General features: G+C 40.1%; 1 protein-coding gene across 3 annotated transcripts; it reads right to left on the reverse strand.

Annotated features, from left to right (window-relative positions):
- Window positions 1-1,228: 1,228 nt before the first annotated feature.
- zgc:153867 (uncharacterized protein LOC337226 homolog) lies at window positions 1,229-8,318 on the reverse strand. 3 transcript variants are annotated; one of them, XM_049580451.1, is made up of 7 exons: window positions 8,187-8,318; window positions 7,744-7,771; window positions 4,920-5,063; window positions 4,587-4,760; window positions 3,228-3,305; window positions 2,844-2,878; window positions 1,229-1,777 (listed from the first exon to the last, which is right to left on the reverse strand). In XM_049580451.1, exons 1-6 carry the CDS (start codon window positions 8,187-8,189, stop codon window positions 2,850-2,852), a joined length of 456 nt encoding a protein of 151 aa, XP_049436408.1. In that variant the 5' UTR covers window positions 8,190-8,318; the 3' UTR covers window positions 1,229-1,777; window positions 2,844-2,849. The 3 variants fall into 3 exon arrangements, with proteins under 3 accessions (XP_049436408.1, XP_049436410.1, XP_049436409.1); XM_049580453.1 differs by having other exon boundaries at window positions 2,831-2,878; XM_049580452.1 differs by lacking the exon at window positions 2,844-2,878.
- Window positions 8,319-21,865: the final 13,547 nt, after the last annotated feature.

Genomic DNA, 21,865 nt, shown 5'->3' on the forward strand with positions numbered 1-21,865 from the left:
GGCCTGACAGGAGTTAAAAACACTGCATATATTGCAATTCCGGGTGTCATTTCACAATGCATAATTGCGCAAAAGCAATTGTACCTAACATTGCTGAAAAGTCTCAACTATTTACGATTGAGAAACCACAGTCACTTGGTGAATATGCCCACACTTCACGTCATTTTCTACAGTTAATGTCACCAGTATATTCAAGTAATCATAATTGTCAGTATCGCCACTTTAACAGTTTCTAAACCAGGCAGAGAGAGATGTCATCTCCATGTTAAAGAGAATGAAATCTTGAATACCTCTTAGATTACAGGCAAAAGAAAGTGTCTAATTAGAGCAGAGAGCTGATGGCATTCTAGACTTAAAGGATTTGGCGAATCTGTTGCTCCTGAGCGGAGAAAGAGGGATGTAGCCGCGCCATGCCTGGGCCCAGCCCCCGGCTCTCTCTCCTGGCAGATTCCAGTTGAAAGTTAATTGGACGGGGAGAGGTCTGAGACAGGCTGCGCTGAGGCCCATTAGTGATTCCCCTGTCGAATGCAGAGCCACGAGGATCACAGACTCACAAATAGGAGGATTAAAATAATCAATAGCCTTGACTTCCATCGACCACACACATACACACACACACACCGAGTAATTAGTGGACAACCTATTCAGCAGTGGACTATGACACCCTCCTGAACCCTACCCCACACACATAAGCTCCACACTCCAATAGCTGCGGTGCCTAATGAGGGGAAATAGTTGTGGCTGCCTGTGAGGAAAATGAAGAAAAGGTCAGGAAGCCACCAAACAGCCTTCTACTGCTCATATCCTCGTGCTTTGTCACCCAATCATTACTCAGAACATTTACAGCATGTCTACAAAATATGCACAATGAAATATTTTTGGGCTACAATTTGAGCTTGCAATGATACTAACAAATGCAACCAGTAAAAGAAACCCTAAATTGTCTCAGGCAATAATAGTTTATATTGACTTGAGCACCACAGCTTACACTCATGATGTACTTTCAATTCGACATTTAGTTTAAAAAAAGAAAAAAAAAAAGAAAAGAAAGAAAAGGTATAAAGAACAGATCAAGATATGACTCCTGAATATCGTGACAGTAAAGCGGCCCCTTTACCATACCAGATTTCAGCAGCAACACTGCCCTCTTGTGTCAAGACAAGTCAGTGACACATTTTGCACCTTATTTCATCGAATGGAAAAAAACCCCTGCTCAAAACACAGATGATGAGGTGTCAGGAAAAAACATTTATTTAATGCAGCAACATAATTGGGTGACTTAAAAACATGGGAACCACGTTGAAATGTTTCTTTCTACCTCATGATAGTATGGCTTTAAATATACTGATTTACCACAGGATCAGAGGAACACGTTCCTCAGCCAAAGCAAGTCTTAGCCAATAATACAGTAGGTTGCCGACAGTTATGTATACTGTATATACCATATATTTTATTGTCCCATCAAATATTGACACACAAGTATCAACATTTACAGTATATCAATAAATTTATGTCTTAAGAGCTGCATCTTGGAATGTTATTGCAAACAACGCAAGCATTAAGACTCCTGAATGCATACAAGTTGGTCACGCATGTGAAAAGTGGTCTGATGTGGGGAATGTAAAGGCACTTCTTAAATTAAATGTAGAAAACTAATCCATGGAAAAAGTTGGGGGCATGTAGAAGCTAATGTCAAAACAGGGTGCATGTGACAGGGTTAAAAAAAAAAAGTTGGATGTTCTTCGTCTTCACCCGTTCATGACCATCCTGACCAGTTCTGTAAAAGAGAGATGAAAGAGACAAGCGTGAGACTTGTGGTCTAAATCTTGGCAGAGACCAACTCCAACTACAGCATAAGGCGCTATAGCCCCCTCCTCATCCAGCTTTGGAGAGCCTGGGTGGGAGACACTGTATTTGGAAGCAGATCTCCTGTACTCTGCTCACCCAGAGGAAAGAAGGGATTGAAGAGGGTACTGAGAGAAATGGGTGAGGTAATCATCTCTATCTCCTATTTAGCCAAAGCATTTGGCCATGTCTGTGATCCAGAAGGAACTGGTTAGAGAAGCCATCCTCGCTGTATGCTTTCCTCTAGTTGAGAAGCAGAAAAAAAGGGGAGAAGATCAAGGGAGCTACAGTCCAGTCAGAGAGCGGCCAGCTACGAATTCAGCTTCCATCAGTTGAGGAGAAAACAATCAGCACAAGAGCGACTCATTGCAATTCTCTGGTTAGTAGAAAAAGGGACTGGTCTACTCTCAAAGCTGGTGGCTATATTGAAGTGTAAAAAAAAATGTCTCCGATGTAATGAACTGTCTATTTCATCTGTCTGTGAAAAGAGCAGCACCTCTAACACCAACAGAGGAAAAAAGACAATCTAATTAGCACCGAAGACATGCAAATGAGTTTAGAAGAGCTGCTTCGAGACTCCTAAACCCATCAGCTCAAATAACTCAATGGCAGCCACCAGGCTTTCCCTGAATGCGACCAGTCACTTCCCTGTATCCACCATATCCCTGTATAAACTGAGGGGAGTCCCCGACACATGCAGAGGGGCATGCTGCAGCCAGGGGCCAAGACAGAGGGCTGCAGGAGAGAGAGACAGAAGAGCAGGAGGCTATACATGGGTCAAAGCCTCAGGACTAAGGATGAGAGGGACCGCCAGGCTTTCCCACAGGCACCTATGGGGCAAATCTACTTTGCAACAGCACCTTGTTCCCGCTTGTAAATATGAACAGTGCAGCTACAGCTGATTAGTGTTAGGGCAGCCTAATGAGAATGGATTATTTAAAAACTAAAATGCAGGAAAGCCTGGAGATGTCATCTCATGGTATACCAAATGCCCGTACCGGCCCTCAGCCTGACATGACGTGGCGGACAAATGCTGCAGAGGAAGAACAGTTAACACACTGTCAGCAGTTGACATTTATACACGGCCTCTTAGAGTGGTCAATTGACCATAAGCGTAAAGACACATAAAAGACATTCAACTGTGACATGGATAGATACCTACCTCATCATTGAGACAAAAGCAAGCATTACTGTAGTGGCAGTTCAGTAGTTAAAAAGGGTGCTTCCAATGATTGCCATAAAATAACTCTGATTAACAGAAATCTGAAACTACTTTTTCACACATTATTTCACGTCAATACAGCACACACATGCAGTGTAATTTGTGTCTGAGGCATCATCACGTGTCCCATTTTTGTCTTGTTCATTTCTTTCCCTCTCACCTTCATAATTGATGCACCCATTTGTGTCTTCGTGTCCTGCCAAGAGCGTCTCAACTTCCTCCTCTGTCATTTTCTCACCTGCAAATGAAACAAAAATGTTAATTCATATTACATGAGTGAGATTATCGTGTTTTTTTTTTTTAAAAATGTGATAAGGGATTTCACAAGACACTCGTACTACAAATACACTTGCTCAACCAATGACGCCAAATTCATTTACAAACATGCATATAGTAGGGTTGTCAAGTTTTGATACTCTGAAAAGTATCAATACTCAAACAATGTATCCGGATACAATACTAATTTACAAAAGTATCGATACTAACAGTGCATGCCACCTCAGCGCCTGTCGGGTGCGTGCGACGGGTCCAACAGACACGCGCTGTGCAGGCAGCGTCTGGCAGGCATAGAGCCCTCACTGCAACCCGGCTTGTTGTTGTCGCTGTGTATGCATGCACACATTTCTGTTGCTGTAATATGGCCAGTGCGGCTGCAGGAGGATCAGAGCAGCCAGTTTCGGTCAAAAATGATAAAGGAAAAAGCGCTCTTTGGAAATATTTAGTGAAGTGAACACAGCACACTGCAGACAGCAGGTACAGCCCCTCCCTTCACTAGCAGCTGAGCAGCTGGTGTTGCCAGCATCAAACTAAAATATAACTTCTAACGTTAATGTGGGAGCTAAGCAGAAAACTTTATCAGTCATGCCCGTCTGTAACATTAATAAACAAAGTTAGTTTAACAGGACAACACAATTATGTGTGTCTGAAAAGTTATGTTTACTGTAAGGTCACAGATTGAAGCTGAAAAAATGTTTGGTTTCTCCCGTAACCCCTGGTTCTCTGATCACATAGTGAGGTAGAAACAGGAGCATCCTGAGCCTAAACTACCAACTCTATCTGATCAGCAATGAAAATATGGTGCCAATTCACCAGAAGCACAGAAAATAAACTGGGCTGTAGATAAATACATTTGTATGGACAGATCTTGTTTCTGGTTATTTATTCTGGGGGGATTTTTTGTTATCATTGATGTTACTGTTCTGATCTTTATTTAAAAAAATGACATGCCTCTTAATTTTTTTGCTGCTGTATCGAAAATGGTATTGAGTATTGAATATTTTCCTGGGTATCGATATCGAGTTTGAAATTTTAGTATCGTGACAACCCTAGCATATAGTATACTTTTGATGCCATGTACATTCAATTTACAGTAACCAATTTTGCACTAATGCTATTTGTTATGAGGATTATAATATTTTCAGGTTAAGTGGAAAAAAAATTAAACTGTGTGCATAAATGAAATCAACTCAAAATAGTCAGATAACTGTATTGATTCAAGAGTGATAAAAATGTAACTTGCCTAGTGTGGTGAGGACGTGACGAAGCTCTGCTCCCATTACTGTGCCGTTGCCCTCCTTGTCAAAGACGCGCAGTCCCTCCACAAAATCCTCCATGGAGCCCTGATCTTTATTCTTAGCAATAGCCTGAAACATGGGCAGGAACTGCTCAAAATCTAACATCTTGGTGTTCATCTCTGAAAAAAAGGACAGAATAAATAACGTTAAATGACAAATAACATGTTTGAGCCTCCAACTGCAACACACACCACGCTGCAACAGACAGATTAGAATTACAGCAGATTTGTTTCTTTCATCACAGTGAAAGTCTCCCACTAAGGTTTTTTTCCTCTCACCCTCTGCCTTGGGGTTGCCCAGGACCTTGAGCACCTCAGCGTTGACAGGATTCTGTCCCAGGGCGCGCATGACGTCCCCACACTGGCTGTAGTTGATCTTGCCATCCCCTGTCCTGTCGAAAAGGAGGAAAGCCTCCTTAAACTCTGTAGGGTACACAGACGCATGACTTATTAGAGTAAGAGTATGAATTATTGTTGAAATTAAGAGATTAGCATATATGTATGGAGGAATGATATGGAGATAGGAAGAGCACTAGAAAGATGGAAAAAAACAGGAACAAGCAGACAAGAGAAAGCACAGATTATGACATGATCTGGTCTAACTTTTAAGTGAGCAGGCGGGAAATACATAACCACACGCACAATTCTGCATAGGTTTTTATATACCACTTCAGCCAAGTCAACTCTAGCCATTCTATCCACAATAGTAGATGTATTGATAATTTACACCTATATTGGGCAATCCCACATGCACTGTATATTGGCAAGATTTGTTCAAACACTCCAAAAAATCTGAAATTCTTTAAGTAAGTATTTCTGCCATTTCCATGGTAAAGTGTGGTGCAACAGCTTGCGCTATGTACTCTGTTGCATGACACTGCAAACATCCCTCTGACTTCCTCAATTCAGAAATACTGTATATTGGTGATAGTCATCTGGTCAGTGAATGACTTCTTCACTGAACTCTGACAATAACAAAAGGAAACAACTTCTCCAATGCAACACTACATGCTCTCTTGTTATTGTAATTTTAACATGCAAACATTTATGTATTTAGTTTTCAAATATATTAAATTTGTGTGAATTACAGGAAATGTGTTTAAATAAAATAAAGGACCAGAAAAAATGGGTATGGATATATATCTTAGGAAAAAAATGTTTCTAAAAAAAACTCTGGAAAAGGAAAGGAAAATGTTACAAGGGCTCAACTGTTTTCAGAGATTTATTATCTGAAAAAAATAAGTACATAAATAAATAAATAAAATGAAATAAGACGGCCAACCCCATCCTCAGTGCTCTTGGTCTAAACAGAAGTGACAACATTTCCTACAGAACATTAGAAAAGACTTCAAACTCTTATTTTAAACTCTTTGATTACAGTAAGGGATGTATATCTGACACTCAGTTTTCTAAAAATTTGGTCTTATTGCTTATCTTGTGTGACTAATGGCCAAAAACACAAGCATTGTTATTGATATAAACCATTGAAAAACATGCAAATCTTGTCTGAAAAGCTGAAATAAACAAAAATGTTTGACAATTTGACTTGATAAACAACACATCTGTCTGAAATTCACTGGTGGTTTCAGCTTTGTTAATTGTCAGCAGGCTATAAAACAAAAACACCATAAGCTCTGCTAAGTTTAGAAAAAAAATTGTGAATCCCCTCATTTTCTTTTTAACCAGACAAACAAATTAATTTGGTTAAAAAACATTAACGTTGTGCATTATGCAACTTATTGGTTTCACTTATTGGTTTCAGTTCAATTAATCTAATCAATGACAAGATTAATGTGTCAGTAGTTCACACTGTTTCAGTTATTAGTGTTATCAGATTCAGCAAGGGTCTATTTGATGCTGAATGATGAGAATGAGAATGATGCTGCAGTTGACTTGAAACATTTTTCAAAACATCGTCTGACATCCGTACTGTTTGCCAACTTCATTTTGACAGTGATATTTTACAGTACTCTTGAAGAGTCAATAAGGTTGTGAGCTACCTAAGCCTTGTCAAGCATTCACATTACCAAGTACTGAGCACTTCTGTTGTTCTTCAAGTGGAATTACCTAGGTGTTATCACCTGTCAGCAATGATTCAATCTTGTCAGTGATCACAAGGTTGATTGATGTAGCTTTGATCAGGCATTCTAGTCAGACTCAACAGCCAAACAAAAAGCTTAGCTAAGAATTAACAATCAGGAAGACATGGAGTCGAAATTACACAATATCCGGGCAGCAGTCTGGACCTAATGTTATGGGACAGGCTATTTCCCAAAAAAGCTCAGGCACTGTTGTGCAGTTTTTCCTGTTCTGAGGAATGTGCCTCTTCCCCTCTGGCGAGTGAGCACTTTTCCCAACACCATATTTGGTATTAGAGGAGTGGAGGAAAGTAGGAGGAGAGTGAGAGGAGCTATAGCCTATTATGTCAACTGTGATTAAACAAACCAGCCCCAGGACAAAAACCATCCACCACTGTATCCAGCACCAAAAAAGGGCACGCTCTTTGAGATGAGCTGCTTGGAAGATAACAGGCAAAGTTTATGGCAAACTGACACAGCCAGGGATGACTACAGTTTCACAGAACAAGACTTATGAGGACACATACGAGCTTTGGCCACTTTTAACTTTAGTAATACTGCTAATGCACGACTGACCCTATACAAAAACGCTGCAACACACGGTCAAAGCTGGTTAAGTATTATCACGTTTTATGCAACAATATGACTGACTGACAACAGTGCAAAGCCACTCTCATTCACATTTAAAAACACATTTGGTTTACCCAAATCTACCATGCAGATCACATCCTAAACACTCCGAGACAGTCATCAGTTTTGTGCTAAGGCGGTTCCCATTTCACTGACTTACCATGAATCTGATCCATGTTAAATTCAATCTGGAAAGAACAAGCAGTTGCAAGTGGAAAGTGATGAAATAGTACGGAAACAAAGGAGGAAAACCTTACCTAAAAACTACTGTGACAGGCGCCATAGAGCAGGGTGACAGTGAAAATCCAGGGCAAAGGGTCTGAACCAAGCAAGAATGAAAGCATGCAAAAACAAGCAAGATGTGGAAAATGTGGCAACACAAAATCAAAACTCACCAAGGATCTGATCTTCCGAGAAGTCAGACTGTTCAAAGAGAAATTAGGGTTTGTAAAAAAAAAAACGGCTCGTTTCGCTACGCAGTGCAAAGCTAGCTTGAGTAAACTTCGGTGGCTTTAGTAACGTATTTGTCAGATAGTTCGATTTAGTTAAATCAGCTCTTCCCTACCAATACCACATTCTGCAACGATTACTGTACCCGCGGGCACTTTGGTGGCATTACTTAGCTTATTATGTGATTGTTAACTTTATCGACAGTGCAAGCTAACGTTAGCTTCTCAAAAGTTGCACTTCCGCTAGCAACCCGCGAGCCACTTCAGACATTCAAACTCAACTTCAACATCTTTGCAAAGTTAAAACATTTTCTCGAAACATTAACTAAATACACAATAAAGTATTGGCAGTGTTAATTAGGTCGTCAAGTGTAACAAAATAAACCCACCATGACTATGTTAGCTGAGGTGTGTCCGAGGCGTTGGCAAACCCAAGAATGTGTGACGGCTCTCAGAGCAGGGAAGAGTAAGAAAACCTTAACAGCCGTGCGTCATCACGTAGAGCACGCAGGACGTCCTAGCAGGAGGGCGAACAGCAACACTCCTTATATAGGAATACAGCTCTAGGTAAGGCTTGCGATTGACAGTCAGGGGCGTAGCACCAAATTCGCCCCCCCCCGCCCCCCCTCTTGTAATCCATCTTTCTGTTTCTTTTTTATTTTATTTATTTATTTTTTTAAATTTCAGTTTGCTTTAATTTCTTTTTCTTTCTGGAACTCCAATGCCCTTTCATGGGGAAAGACATGACAGTGTGAGGACCTGATCACACAGGACACGTTTTGCAGCCTGCAGAATGACGCACCACGCTTTTTTTTTAACCGAATGTCACTAGTAAAAAAAAAGAAAAGAAAAGAAAAAGGAAAAAGCCTGCTGTGCCTTTTTATTGTTGCAAGGCAATCACCCCCATCACCTCCTAACATTCCTGTGTAATCAATGTACTGTTTACTTATTTTATTCGTTTGACAGTAACTAGTATCTAGTCCCTAAAATGTTCAGGCAGAGGGTACTTGCTGTCGCTCTAGTTGAGGGTGAGAGGCTATCAGTTAATAGTTTATCGGGCGCAAGGAAACGGAGATCTGTGTGGGTACACGAGACCCTGAAAGGAGGATGGATCACAGGGAGTACCACCGGTTGGTCCAGGAGCTTCGCCTCAATGATGGCCATTTCTAGGCATGTTTTAGCATGACTTGGGGCAGTTTGACAACCTGCTGTCTATCGTCGGGCCGTATAGCTAATGGTAAAAACGCAGAGATCATGTCAGGAGTTTTTCTGCTCTGAGTTGAAGTTTTTTCAACTTGAGGCATTCAGAGCACTCTGGCAAAAATGACAGGCACTTAGAGCAAAAAAAAAAAAAAAGCTTCATTCTCATTAAAATCAATTACAAAAAGGTGCCCCCAGCTACTAAACGCATCCTATGTGATCAGGGCCTAAGTTGGTGATCAAGCGGCATAAGCGGTCCTTCAACTCTACAGGCCCAGGTCCCAGACACACCAAACCAACCGCAGAGAACTAGCATTGCCTCATGTTGCTATGTCTCAGCCAAAAAGTTGCATATGAACACACCAAACCGACAGCCAACAAGCACGTATGTTCTGCACCTGCGTGAGAGGATATACTCCATACCAGGACATGGCGGTCGTCTGTAATCGTCATTAAAAAAGGGAAACCGGTAGAACATCTTGATGCTAATTTGCACATCAACAATACAATCCAATGTTGAAATAGTCTCGCCACCAGACAATCAGAGATCTCTGCCTTCTGATAGTCTGGGGACACTCCTTTCTAAAGTGTGTTTAACACACCGGCGAAAATGGCCGGCAACAAAGCAACGCCTCTTGCATTTTTGAAAAGGACACGCCCTCCTGGAAATGTGCGCTCCCCCTTTTCTCGTCTGCAAGGACACAAACACACAGAGAGCTTGAAAATGGATGCCGAGAGATTTAGCTCCGTTTTATCAAACGTGTGCTCAGTCCACAAGATTGTGGAAATGAAGGACTTACAGCGACTTGAGCCATTTTGTACTGCTACATGTGTTCCTAGTCAGACTATGTTTACGAGCACAAGAGTTCAGCGAGCCACCGAAGGACCGCCCTGCGGATTTACTATTGGTTCTGCAACGTAGGGAGTTTTTTAAACTCTGAAATTGTGTCCACCCATCTAAACACAAAATCAGGGAGAAAGTCATCAGTCTTTAGTTAAGCAAAGCTTAACCAGTGGGCTCCACTTTTGCCAATGCAGATTGAACATGCTGAATTGGTGGAGAAAAAGCCGGTGGGACTTTTTTCAGGGGCTAAAATATGTTTTGTTGCTGACTTCTCCAGAACAGTAGTTCACTTAGCTTCCATGTCAGTCTTCAGCCTGCATCTCCAAACTGGGAGTGTGTCGACTGACATCTTGTGTGTGTAATATACTGTCTATGTAAAAGGATCCCATACAGCTGCAAAATTCTGAACTGTCCCTTTAAAGTCTCCCTCCACTCAGAATGCTCTTAGCTTCTTGCGCTCACCTTAAATCTTTAGTTTTAGGCATGTACCTGCAAGCATGGTTTTGTGTCATAATAACTAGTGTGAAAGGGAAATTTGAAACCTCCAATGAATATACAGAACAGGCGAGGCTCTCTCAGGACTTGGTGTGTCAAAAACTTTTTAAATAGTGTACATACGTGTTTTCTGGATTAAGAACTTTTAGCAAGGTACACTGTTTTTGTTGAAAAACCATATCAGGCACAAATTATTATTCCAAGCACATATTTTCTGTCTTTAAACATGCTTAGACGGGATATTTAACATTTGTTTCATTCAAACAGCCTGCCCTAAACCTTGCAAAGTAATAAACGTGCCAATGGACACTATGTTAAGGGATGTGTGTTTTCCTTAAGACATGATTTTTAAGATGCTTTAAAGGATATTTGTCCCGTCGATGTGTGTTTGACTTTGGTGAGTTTGACCCCACTTGCGCAAATAAATACCTGATTGCGCTGAATGACTTTGCTCGGCTTTGCAATAAGAATGTGAGTGTCTGGCCGCGCAGGAATGATGGATTACTTTAGGCCTCTGAGATCATGGACTGATGCCATATCCCTTAACAGCCTGGCTAAAGCACTGTCATTCCTTAGCAGGAGCTCTGGCCTCCTGTCTTGTCTGTGGTCCCACTGTGAGCAGAAGCGGATGTCTTAACATGGCCCATATTATCCTCACAGGCTAAATGGGACAGACTCATTCCATAAAATCATGCAGCAGCAGTGGCACAGTGGAACATTTAAAGCACATGAGAATGGCAGCAAAGCCAAAGCACCACCAAAGATAAAGCACATAATACAAAGTCTAAGGTGGGCATTAGTATAGTTTGAGACACTGAGTTTATTCAACACATCTTTGCAGTAAAATATTTTATCTGATTGACCTACAGTATATCGGCCTTTGAGAGCACCAGAACCTAAGAATACAGTTATGGTTTTGTCTTATGTAATGTCAGTGTTGCTAGTACCCACTAAATTAACTACATATATTTACTTATGTTTTTTTTTATTTTCTAATTAAATGTTGTATGTCAGTTATATATACTAACAGGGGAGCTACGCCCATTTTCAAAATGTATACATGTTATTCCTATGGTCTAAGACAGTCCAAAAATATGAGTAAACATGAACAACTTTCGTCAAAATCCAAAAACTAGAGTGCTAAAACTAGAATCTGTGACATCATCAAGCATTAAGTCTGGAGCTGCTCCATAAACAGTAAAGTAGGAAAGAGGTTCTAGATCAGTGGTTCCCAACTTGTGGGTCATGGTCTAAAAATGGGTCATGGATCCATTCTGAATGGACCACAAGTGACTTGTGAATGTGTCAAGTTTGTTAAAACAAAACAAAACGCTGTAGCGTGAGCTTCTTGACAAATGGTGCTTCTCAGAGTTGAGGAAGGATCCTTAAATAGCTGAATTTCAAGGAGGCTATGTCATCAGTTCCTGCCGAAGGACTGCTCCAATGTCAATGATCCTTCGAATTCTGCTGAGGACCAAGTCCTTCATTCACAGAATTTTCATGGATGCATGTGTGTATCCTTAGTTGGTATAAATTACCCACAATTCATTGCATGTGATTAGCTGGGATTACAGGCAGGACCTCTTCAATGACAGGCACCTGCACACTTGCTAGCCTGTTTCAATGTGTGTTTACCAAATGCTAGGAGGGAGTCTTGCCTAGCCTCTGTAGGACCAGACTTGGAAGGACCCATCCTACCAAGGAAGTATCCTTGACTTTGAGGAGCGCTGAAAGGCAACTAGCTCAGCTACATGGCCAGACGCAAGTATGACGTTAAGCTGTGTGGACCTACGGAGAAATCTGGACCCTGTGGCTGGACCAGTTGGGAACCACTGTTCTAGATGATCCTGAGAGCACCCAGGAGAATGTTCTGAGCATAGAGGTACGTTTTCTGTTTCAGAACTGAGAACACTACAATAGAGAAAAGCTCATTTGGGAGGTTGTGTATAGAATAAAAGTCTGAGCGAACTCTGATGGCTACTCAACTTTGATCGAGGGAGACACAGAGTGGACATGTCCCCCTCAATTATTTAGAGCACGTGCATTTGTCTCCCCCAGTAAAATCATGAAAGTAACAGAGGACTTTCATTTTTACAAATAAAAGACATTTACGCCATTAACTATGAAGAAAGAAGCAGGAAATTAAGTATTTGGCTGCTCAAATTTTCTGGCTGAGGACCCTCAAATCCCCTCGTTTTATTTGTGCCCCTCCAATGTTGAAACAAAACCTACATCTTTGTATGTACAGAATTTGCAGCTGGACAAACTATGAAATAACAACACCGTTTTTACATAACCTCATTCTCTTTGCTAAGTGCCGTATTGGTCAGCAGCCAACATTTGCTATTGCCAAAATATAGGCTACAATACTATATCTTTTATATGCCCGTGATGGCCAATAATAATCGGTGGGTCAGGTTATATCTATGACTTATCTCATAAGCTTTTATCTAAATCACTGGAAAGACGTTAAAGGAGGTCTGCTCTCTTTGCGGCTGGTTCGTGGCTTTGAAAAATGGGGCAAGTAAAACTCTCTAAATTATTAATCAAGTGAAGACTGACAATTTCCTTACTTTGGGTTTTGAATCAGAGATTTTCAGAGATATTTTGCTTCTTGTAATGATAATTATAATAATCACAGATGTGTAGGTCATATTCATTGTTGGAGCCACCTTCCTGATGAAAGAAATAGCACATACTGTGGCAAGAAACAGCCTGTTTTTCCCTAAGGAGGCCACTGACTGAGCGACAGCCTCACTCTCAGTGCCCCATTTCTACTGCTTAGCTTAGATTCACTCTCATTTTAGGTTAATGCTAACAGTTTATTATCCAGAATAATATAGGAGTTACTTTGCAAATAATCTGTGAGTCATGTTTTTACAGAACTAACTGACAAACAAATTACTATTGTTTATCTCTAGCCATGATTCACTATCTTGGCTAAGATTACTAAACACTATATTTGAAATAAGATTAATAGGACATAAGGTTTCTAAACATAGTCCAAATTTATAAATGCCCCACATTAGCTTTGTCACAAAAAGCATGCTGTAGTCACTCCACTCACCTCCAAAGTACTGGGGTCAAATGGTGAATCCGAAGGACGCAGCATCCTGGGTTTCTGCTCCGCTTTTGGAGCTGCAGGAGCCGCAGGGAGGTTGGGGAAAGGAGGACCCAGTCTTGGTTGGGTCACTGGTGAAGGAGACTTCTTAATGGAGGCTTCTCTTTTAGGAGCCATTCCTAACGTCCTAGACAGCCACAAATTTATTTAAGATCTCTGCACCAGCTGCCTCTATAGCTGCTGAGAGGAGAAATCGAGCTTTGAAGTAAAGTGTGTCAGTTGTGGGTATCCGGTGGAGGGGAGGAGGGAAGCAGGTTGATGATGCTGATGATGCTGATGATGCTCAGGGACTGGCAGGTGGATGAGGCAGAGGTGGACATATGGAATAGCATGTGAATGAATTTGTGAAGCAAAGCGTAGGAGGAGTAGAGATGAAAGCCTGAATGTAGGATAAAGAGGGGGATAGATGTAGAAAGGAGCAGGTTGAGCTGTATGACTCCAAGCACATGTTTTTATGTGGGTCAGACATGTATGTGTGTGTGTGTGTGTGTGTGTGTGTGTGTGTGTGTGTGTGTGTGTGGGAGTGAAGCAGCAATGTGAAGGGTTTCTGTGTCAAACTCAACACACAGATATCAGCCTGACTAAGGACAGTCATATGTTCTGTGTCTCATTACAAACCATTATGCAGCTAATAATAGGTCGTCCTAGAATAGATAGATCTTCTCTTTGTTTCCTCCTGTTTCCTGCAGACTCGCTGACACTGATGCTGCATGCTCACCAATAGGACACAAGATGTGAAACAGTTCACCATGATCAGAGCCTAATTAAGACTCTAGTGTGTTTTTCTCTTGATTTTTTTATTATTTTTTTTTTTAAATTTTGATTACCTTTATTAGTTTTAACCAAAAGTAGCAAATGATGCCATTTGGCTTGTAGTCACACATATGAATGGTTCAAAATGCATGAGAAATAAACCTTTGAGAAAATACAAAGAATAAACATTGCTTTATTCAATTTCATTTTAGATTTTTTTGTCACCAAATGTCGATGTTGTTGTTTTGTTTTCCTCTTTTATGCCCCTTGTTTTTGCAATATTTTAACAAGTGTGTTATGTGCCCATTGTTTGTGACAGAATCACATCAGCAATATGCATATTTAGTTTTGTGGTTTACAAATTGACTGTAATTAAGCAAATTTACTCAACTGTATCAAGTACCATCAGACTGGAGAATTTCTATTTTATGCTACGTTATAAATCTACTTAGGTTTCAGAAGTTAATCATACATTTTACTTCATATTTATTTGTCAGCTAGTTATTTTGTGTAATTACTCTGCAGATTAAGAATACAACCAGCTATGTCATTACAGTGCTTTTTACACATGAAACATAAACACAAATAACTGATATGACTATACAACAATGACAGGGTTTATTCTGCTGCATAACAAGTACTTTAACCTTTGATACTTAACTAGATTTTACCCAAAATACTTTCACCTCTTCACCTTTTCACACACACACACACACACACATACATATATATATATATATATATATACATGCTGGTGTTGTAGTTCTTCTTTCACCAGTGGTGGTATCCAATAGTAGAATTATTCAAGTACAAAGCAGAAATCTGAGATACTTGTACTTTACTTAAATACAGTATTTTCCATTTTGTGCAACTTTGTTTTTCAACTCCACCACATCACAAAGAGGCAAATATTATGTTTTTACTCCACTGTTTGTCTGACAGGTTCAACAACTAGTTACTTCTCAGATGTACATTTTTCATACCCTCCCTGTCCAGTGAAATCCACATCTCTTAAATCTCTTGGAGATTTTGAATTATTTTTTTCTCGTGTTTTTATGATAAGTGTTCCCTTACTGGTTTGGAACATTATTCTACAGCTGAATAGACTTTAAAACAAAACAAATAAAATGGATTAGCTGGAAAGTGCAAGTGTAAGGAGTTTCTATTTCCCTGACGAAAAGTTTACATAAGAGGCGCCTCTTATAGGTAGTACAATATGATGGCTTTAAGCCTGAGTCCTTGTTTGTGAGTACTTCTACTTTGGGGTATGTGTAAAATATGTAAATTGTATTTATATATTTTGGATAATATGTCTCTGTATTTTCTATTATGGACTTTTTGGGCTATTATGTATTCGCTGGTTTTGTACTATATGATGTGAACTTTCATATTTATGTAGGGTGACTTTTTTTTACATATATGTGTACTCTAGATATGTGTGTACTCAAGGTCACTCTTCATGTTTATGCTGGACTATTGTATTTATATGAATACATCTTTGTATTTTTTTAAATTTTTTTTATATGTCTGGTTTGCACACAGCTGTGATTCATCTCACTGATCACGGTGGGTATTTAAAGATGGCGTTTCTGGTTGTATCTTATTACAAGTCTGAGGAAGAGCCTGCGTTGCTCGAAACGTCACTTGACAGAAAATAAATCATGGATTAATGGGAGCTCTATCGGTGTGCGGATCATTTTTTTCCTTTTTTGATGCATGTTAGCTGGAAAGTGCATCATCACAGAACTGAAAAATGGTTGTTTTTCCTGAGCACATGAGAATTAGATGTTTTAAAGGTACATGGTTTTCACAGGACAGTGCTGCCACAAATATGATGATCTTGTAGAATATGATGCATCCCTACAGATTAAACAACAGTTAAAACTAGCACAGTGTTAAACAGTAAAATGCAACATACACATTAATGCAGGAGTAATAATAATCCAAAATTGTTGCAATAAAACACAGATAAGCACCACTTTTTCTACACTTTTGGTACCTTATGTAAATGTTGCTAATAATACTTACATAATTTTACTAAAGTTAATTTTAGTAAAGGATTTAAATACTTGTTCCACCACCTGTTTACGCACATCATTGGCCCACTGCACAGTGACACAACCAAGGCACAGTAGTTCAAAATTGTGCCACCAGATGTCACTGTTGTACAACAGGAAGTCAGAACCCCATAAAGATTTTGGCTTCAACTTGCTTCAACTCAATAAAAAAATCAATGTCAGTTAATTGAGTCGCAGGTCAGCCTCATGCATGTTTTGATACAACACAGAGACCCTGTGAAAAACAGCATTTTAATGATAAAAATAATAACGATGATGATTTGTCTGCCTGCCCCTCCATCCAGTGGTAGAAAGTAGACAAAGTACATTTACTCAACTGTACTTAAGTACAATTTTAAGGTGCTTGTAGGCATTGAGTGCTTTCATTTTCTGCTGCTTTATATTTCTACTTCACTACATTACAGTGGGAAAAACTGCACTTTTTACTGCTGGTTAATTTGCAGATTCACATTAATAATTCAAAATATAATCAGCAAATAAATTATGTGTTGATTGTAATACAATAATATAATATCCTTAAATAATATCCTTAAAAGAAGCCATTCTGCACAATTTTACTTTTGGTACTTAAAGTATATGTTGATGATAATATTTTTGCACTTTTATTTAAAAGTAGCATTTAGTATTTCGATGTAAAAATTATTGACTTTAACATCACTGTGCAGATCTGAAGACAGATTTACAACTTCTGGCGTCACTCTACCCGCTCCTCCAATAATCAATGCTATCCACTCGTCAGTGGATTTTGGGCACAATCCATCGCGCGCTCAATGGGCCTTGAAATTACCGTTTATGTGGCTCGAGCGTCAAAACAATAGCGACATAAGACCCTCGCTGCGAGACCAACGGCACTTCTGGCGCTTCAATGGCGGATCGAACATGCAAAATGAGGAAAAGGCGGCCCCCAACAAAGTCAACCCTACTAAGCCCATTATCAAAATAACAAGAAATAAAAGGTACAATATAGAGTATCTTTTTTATGATTTTATTTCTGAAATGTTAATGGAGCCTGTCAGCCTGCAGCCTATTCACTTGCCAGCTGATTGCTGATGAGTCTGCCGAGCAGACAGCTCAGTGGCAAGCACTTTAAGAAGATTAGCAGCGCCTCACGTTTTCCTCATCATTTGCAACAATAATCCACCACAAGAGGCTAATAATAACAACGGGAATATCCTATATGTCTGCTCTCAAATAGATTACCTACAATATATACCAATTAGCAAATTGAAATATTATCCTATTATGATATTCAGGCGTCTGCATAGTTCTTAACATGGCTGAAATTAATTTCCTAAATTATTAGACACTTAATTGGAAAAATTACCACCGTCGTTTTCCCTTTCTTTCATTTCGTGTGCAGTGTTGTGAAAGCAAATTCAATTACTCCCCAACTTAAAGGAAATGTTTCAACAGATCCTCTGAGGTGCCCCAACTGACTAATGAAATTATGGCAGTTCTCCCACCTAATGCCATTCAAAGTCCCCCCTGCTACAGCAAATCTCCAAACCACCTGATTTATTTTTAATGATATTACACCCCTCAGTCGGCTGTGTCATGGTAATAATCGGGGCTGCTCCAGCTGCCTCTAGATCACATTAGCCAGGCTTAATATTGACAGTGCCGGGCCCACTAAACAATGAGGCTATGGGGATAGGGAGCTTAGACGCTGCCTAGCCAATGGGCATACTGCAGGAGGTAGAGGAGGTGCAGGCCAGGATGCTCCAGTTCCCTATGCCCTGGAGGACTGGCACCATCATTAGGCAGCTTCTTCTATAGTCCTGTGGAGCTTTAAACCCACCACTACCAGATCCAGACCCCACCCAGGCCCCAGACATCAAAACCATACTGACAAGGGACCATGAAACTAGTGGCAACTTGATTCCCTGCTATTCTTTTACCGGATGGAGAGAACCTGCCAGGACAACAGCTCAGCAGCTACACCTTGTGTTGGTTCCTGCTGTGCCAGTCTTTGGAAAGCTCAGGGAAGACCAATCTGCAGGGCTCACCTTGAGACAGCATGGAATCAGCTGATAAGTAGTTCATTTTCAGGACTACAAATAAAAACAACTTCTTATTCCTGTCTACAGACATGGACAAATAAATACAATGTATGTCTAATTAAAAAGCTTATGTGAAACATGTGAAATATTCCTACGTTATGTTTGGTCATAGACACCAACATGCAAGAAAAACCTTTCACAATCTGAATTGATTAGAAAAGTGCTTTTATCCGTTAGACTAATTTATGTTGCAGGCTTGTCTAGTTGCTGTATTTGCATAATGGTCACACTGGGAATCAGACTGGGCCACTTGTGGGACACTTGCACCTGATCACAGACACCATGGCTCTTTGCCAATCACACCTCCACAGTCAGTTCTCCCAATTAAAAATCACCTGTATTTGTCCTTGGATTTGTCAGGTTGTTCCGCATCAGTTAGACGTCCCTGTACACTGAGTTTTTTTCTTCTGTCCCAAATTGTTGTTTGGATCGGAGGGGATTTTGCACGGGGGCCCACAGATTACCGTCGTTGATTAGTGGTTGGGTGTAATCCTTTCAGCCCCTCTCTCTCCAAAACACCCCTGGGATATGCCCGTCTCCCTGAGGAGCGGCAGCATGGCAGATGGATCCTCCTCCCCCTCTTCTGCCCCCTCTAACAGCACACCCAAAAACACTGTTGATGTCCTGGGACGGAGGTTGTAAAGTATCCTGAATATGAAACCACAGGCACCTTTGTTTAATGGCTCTCTCCCTACTTAGTGAGAATTGCCCTCAGGCCTGATTCCCATTCTGTAGCTACATTTCTGCCCGATTGGAATGTTTTCCAAATCCATTAGCCCAAAGGAAGAGGAATAAGATGCATGCAATCTGCTCATATTGCCTGGATGAGATGCTGCTAGATCTTATCAAGACTCACTTTGTGAAGCACAAGTTGTTGACATCTCAGTTTTATGGATATGGCTAGCCATTTGCCAAAAAGTGTACATGCTGGTTTGAAGTCAAAACATGAGATTACATTTCTACAGATAAATATAACTTTCCACTTACCCACATGGCTTCTTTGGGTCTGAAGCAATCGTGCGCCTTGTGTGTTCATGTGCAAGGGTTTAATGTATGTTGGCTGCAGGTGGCACAGTGAAAACCTGCAGTTGTAAAACTCCATTTATGCTGTAGTCATGATGATGACAGAATTTCTCAATCGCTTTGGCTCAATTTTTGAAACAGTCGTAACATTCTCTAAACTGTGAGTGCCATTGTCATAACTGTTTAATGGGACATCAAAACTCCATTGCATGTCTGCAAAATGTTGTAAGTCACCCAAGATACACTATTGTGTCAGGGAACTGGCCAATGCCACTAAAATGAAAGCTGTTTTGTCATCATGTGAGCCATATTGTAAAAATGTTTAGATGTTTTATCACACTAGCAGTCAACTCTGGAAGTGTTTCTTGTATACAAATCTCTGTTTTATTCTGTTTCTTTGTTGACACTGACCGCTTACTGTGCTACACAAGAAGGCTGTGCACATTTTTATGCACACATACAGTAAAGTTATTTGTGTAGGAGTGTGTTACATTTATTATAAACAGAAAATTCACCTTTGATTTTTCATGTAAAGTCATATACAGTGAACAGAAAATTTGCCACAAATTGACATGTCAAAATAAAGAAAGAAAGAAAGAATTGGTTGAGTAATTTTTGGTTCATTACTGTCACTGGGCAGGTAAACTGCCAATTTAGCCGATTTCTAAGAAAGAGTGCTGCAGGGATGATGGTTTTTTATAGGCTATACCAGAAGGTAACACCGCCCGAGTTTCCTTGACAAAAAGGCAATAATATTTTTCATTGGATTTTGGATTATTGCAGAAAATAAACTCTGTGGCAAAAACAGTTTGATACTTACATGTTTTTTCAGCAAGATAAGCTTCACAAGTGAAGCAGAATTCACCAAGCATTGGATTGTTCACCCACTAATTGGGAACGAGATCTGGGTTTAGACCGTCTTGAGACAGGTTAGTTGATGATGCGATGATGTGTTGTTGCAATAGTAATCCTGCAAGTAATTCTGCAGTGTAAATGCAATCACAAGAGGTAAAAGGCTAATGTTAGGCTCTATGAAAACACTATGGCCGCATGACTTTAGGTCCCCACCACAACATGACTGCAGAGATGTGCTCCGCGTGATGAAGTTCTGTAGTCGCTTTTCACCACTTGTAAGCGATGGCCTTTTTCAAGAGATATAAAAGCTTCAGAATTCACAAGTGGGGTATTGACTGATATACTTTATGTTGCAGAAATAAACGTAAAAGTCTCTTGAGCTTATGTTAACCACAGACCTTATTTCAGGCATCCAACCAAAAATCCACTTAAAATACCCATTGACTTCAAGACGAGGGAACAAGCAGTGCAAACATGCAGACTCTTTCCTGCACCACTCTGTTCCCTGTCATAGACATTTATGGAATATAAATGTATATCTGATGGATTTTGATGACTGAATGGTTCATTTTGCATGTGATGGCTTAGATGATACATGCTTAGAAGTTGTGAGGGGTATGACAGTTTCATTCTGAACCAACTCAACAGTTTTGATCAGGGAGCCATGTGCAAGTGGTTTTTCTGCAAGTTGTAGGTAACTGTACTCAATCTTTTGCACACGTGCCAAAACACTTGCACTTAGCTTGAACAAACGAGAAACTGATTGTTCAAAGATTTGAACCTATAGTTTTGAAAATTAAATAAATTCCCTTTCAAGAATTGGGCCAAAGTCAAAAATGGAAAACATTATTATTGTTTGATTTACACAGAGAAAAACATGTATGAAGAAAAAGTATTTGACTCCAGGTTCAACTTTAAAATGATTCAACATTTAGACTTGTCTAAAATATCTCTTTTCAATGTCTAACAATGAAAAATGAAGTGGATGGTGTAAGAATCAGTCATCAAGGTTTTAACCTATGATTCACTATGTGTGTGTGTGTGTGTTTGTGTGTGTGTGTTAGACCACTGATGTTCCCCTGTGTGCAGCAGAGTCAGTAGGCCTGTCACTCTCTCCCGCAGGAAAGTCTGCTATGTAACTATAGTCAGCCTCAGTGAGCAGCAAATGGAGAGAACTGAGCCCTGGGACTTCTTAACACACACACACACATACACACAAACACACACACACACAATTACTGTAAAGCTTTGCAGTAAAATAGAAATAACTTGTAAATAGTCAAAGTGCATGTGCAAAAGACAGACTTGCTTTTGTCAAAAGCACTAAACATAAAACTTAATTATATATATAATTAAACACAGATGGTTGACACAACCAAACTTTTAATTTTAGTTTGACAAAACAATTTCATCTCTCTAGTCTCACCATCCTGTGCCGCATCACCCCCACCCCTTACCCCACCGACCCCTCTTGCAAATCCACGCTCTCTCCATCTTTTATGATCACTACAAGGGGCTCAGCTTTCAGAAGCGATCCAGGGAGCATGTGTGTAGAGCTTTAATTCCTATTGTATTCGTTCAGTCTTGGTGTGTGTGAGTGTGTCTGTGTTTTAGCAAAAGAGGGAGAGGGAGATAGAGA

Source organism: Epinephelus fuscoguttatus, linkage group LG7 (genome assembly GCF_011397635.1).
Source record: "Epinephelus fuscoguttatus linkage group LG7, E.fuscoguttatus.final_Chr_v1".
Taxonomy (NCBI): domain Eukaryota; kingdom Metazoa; phylum Chordata; class Actinopteri; order Perciformes; family Serranidae; genus Epinephelus; species Epinephelus fuscoguttatus.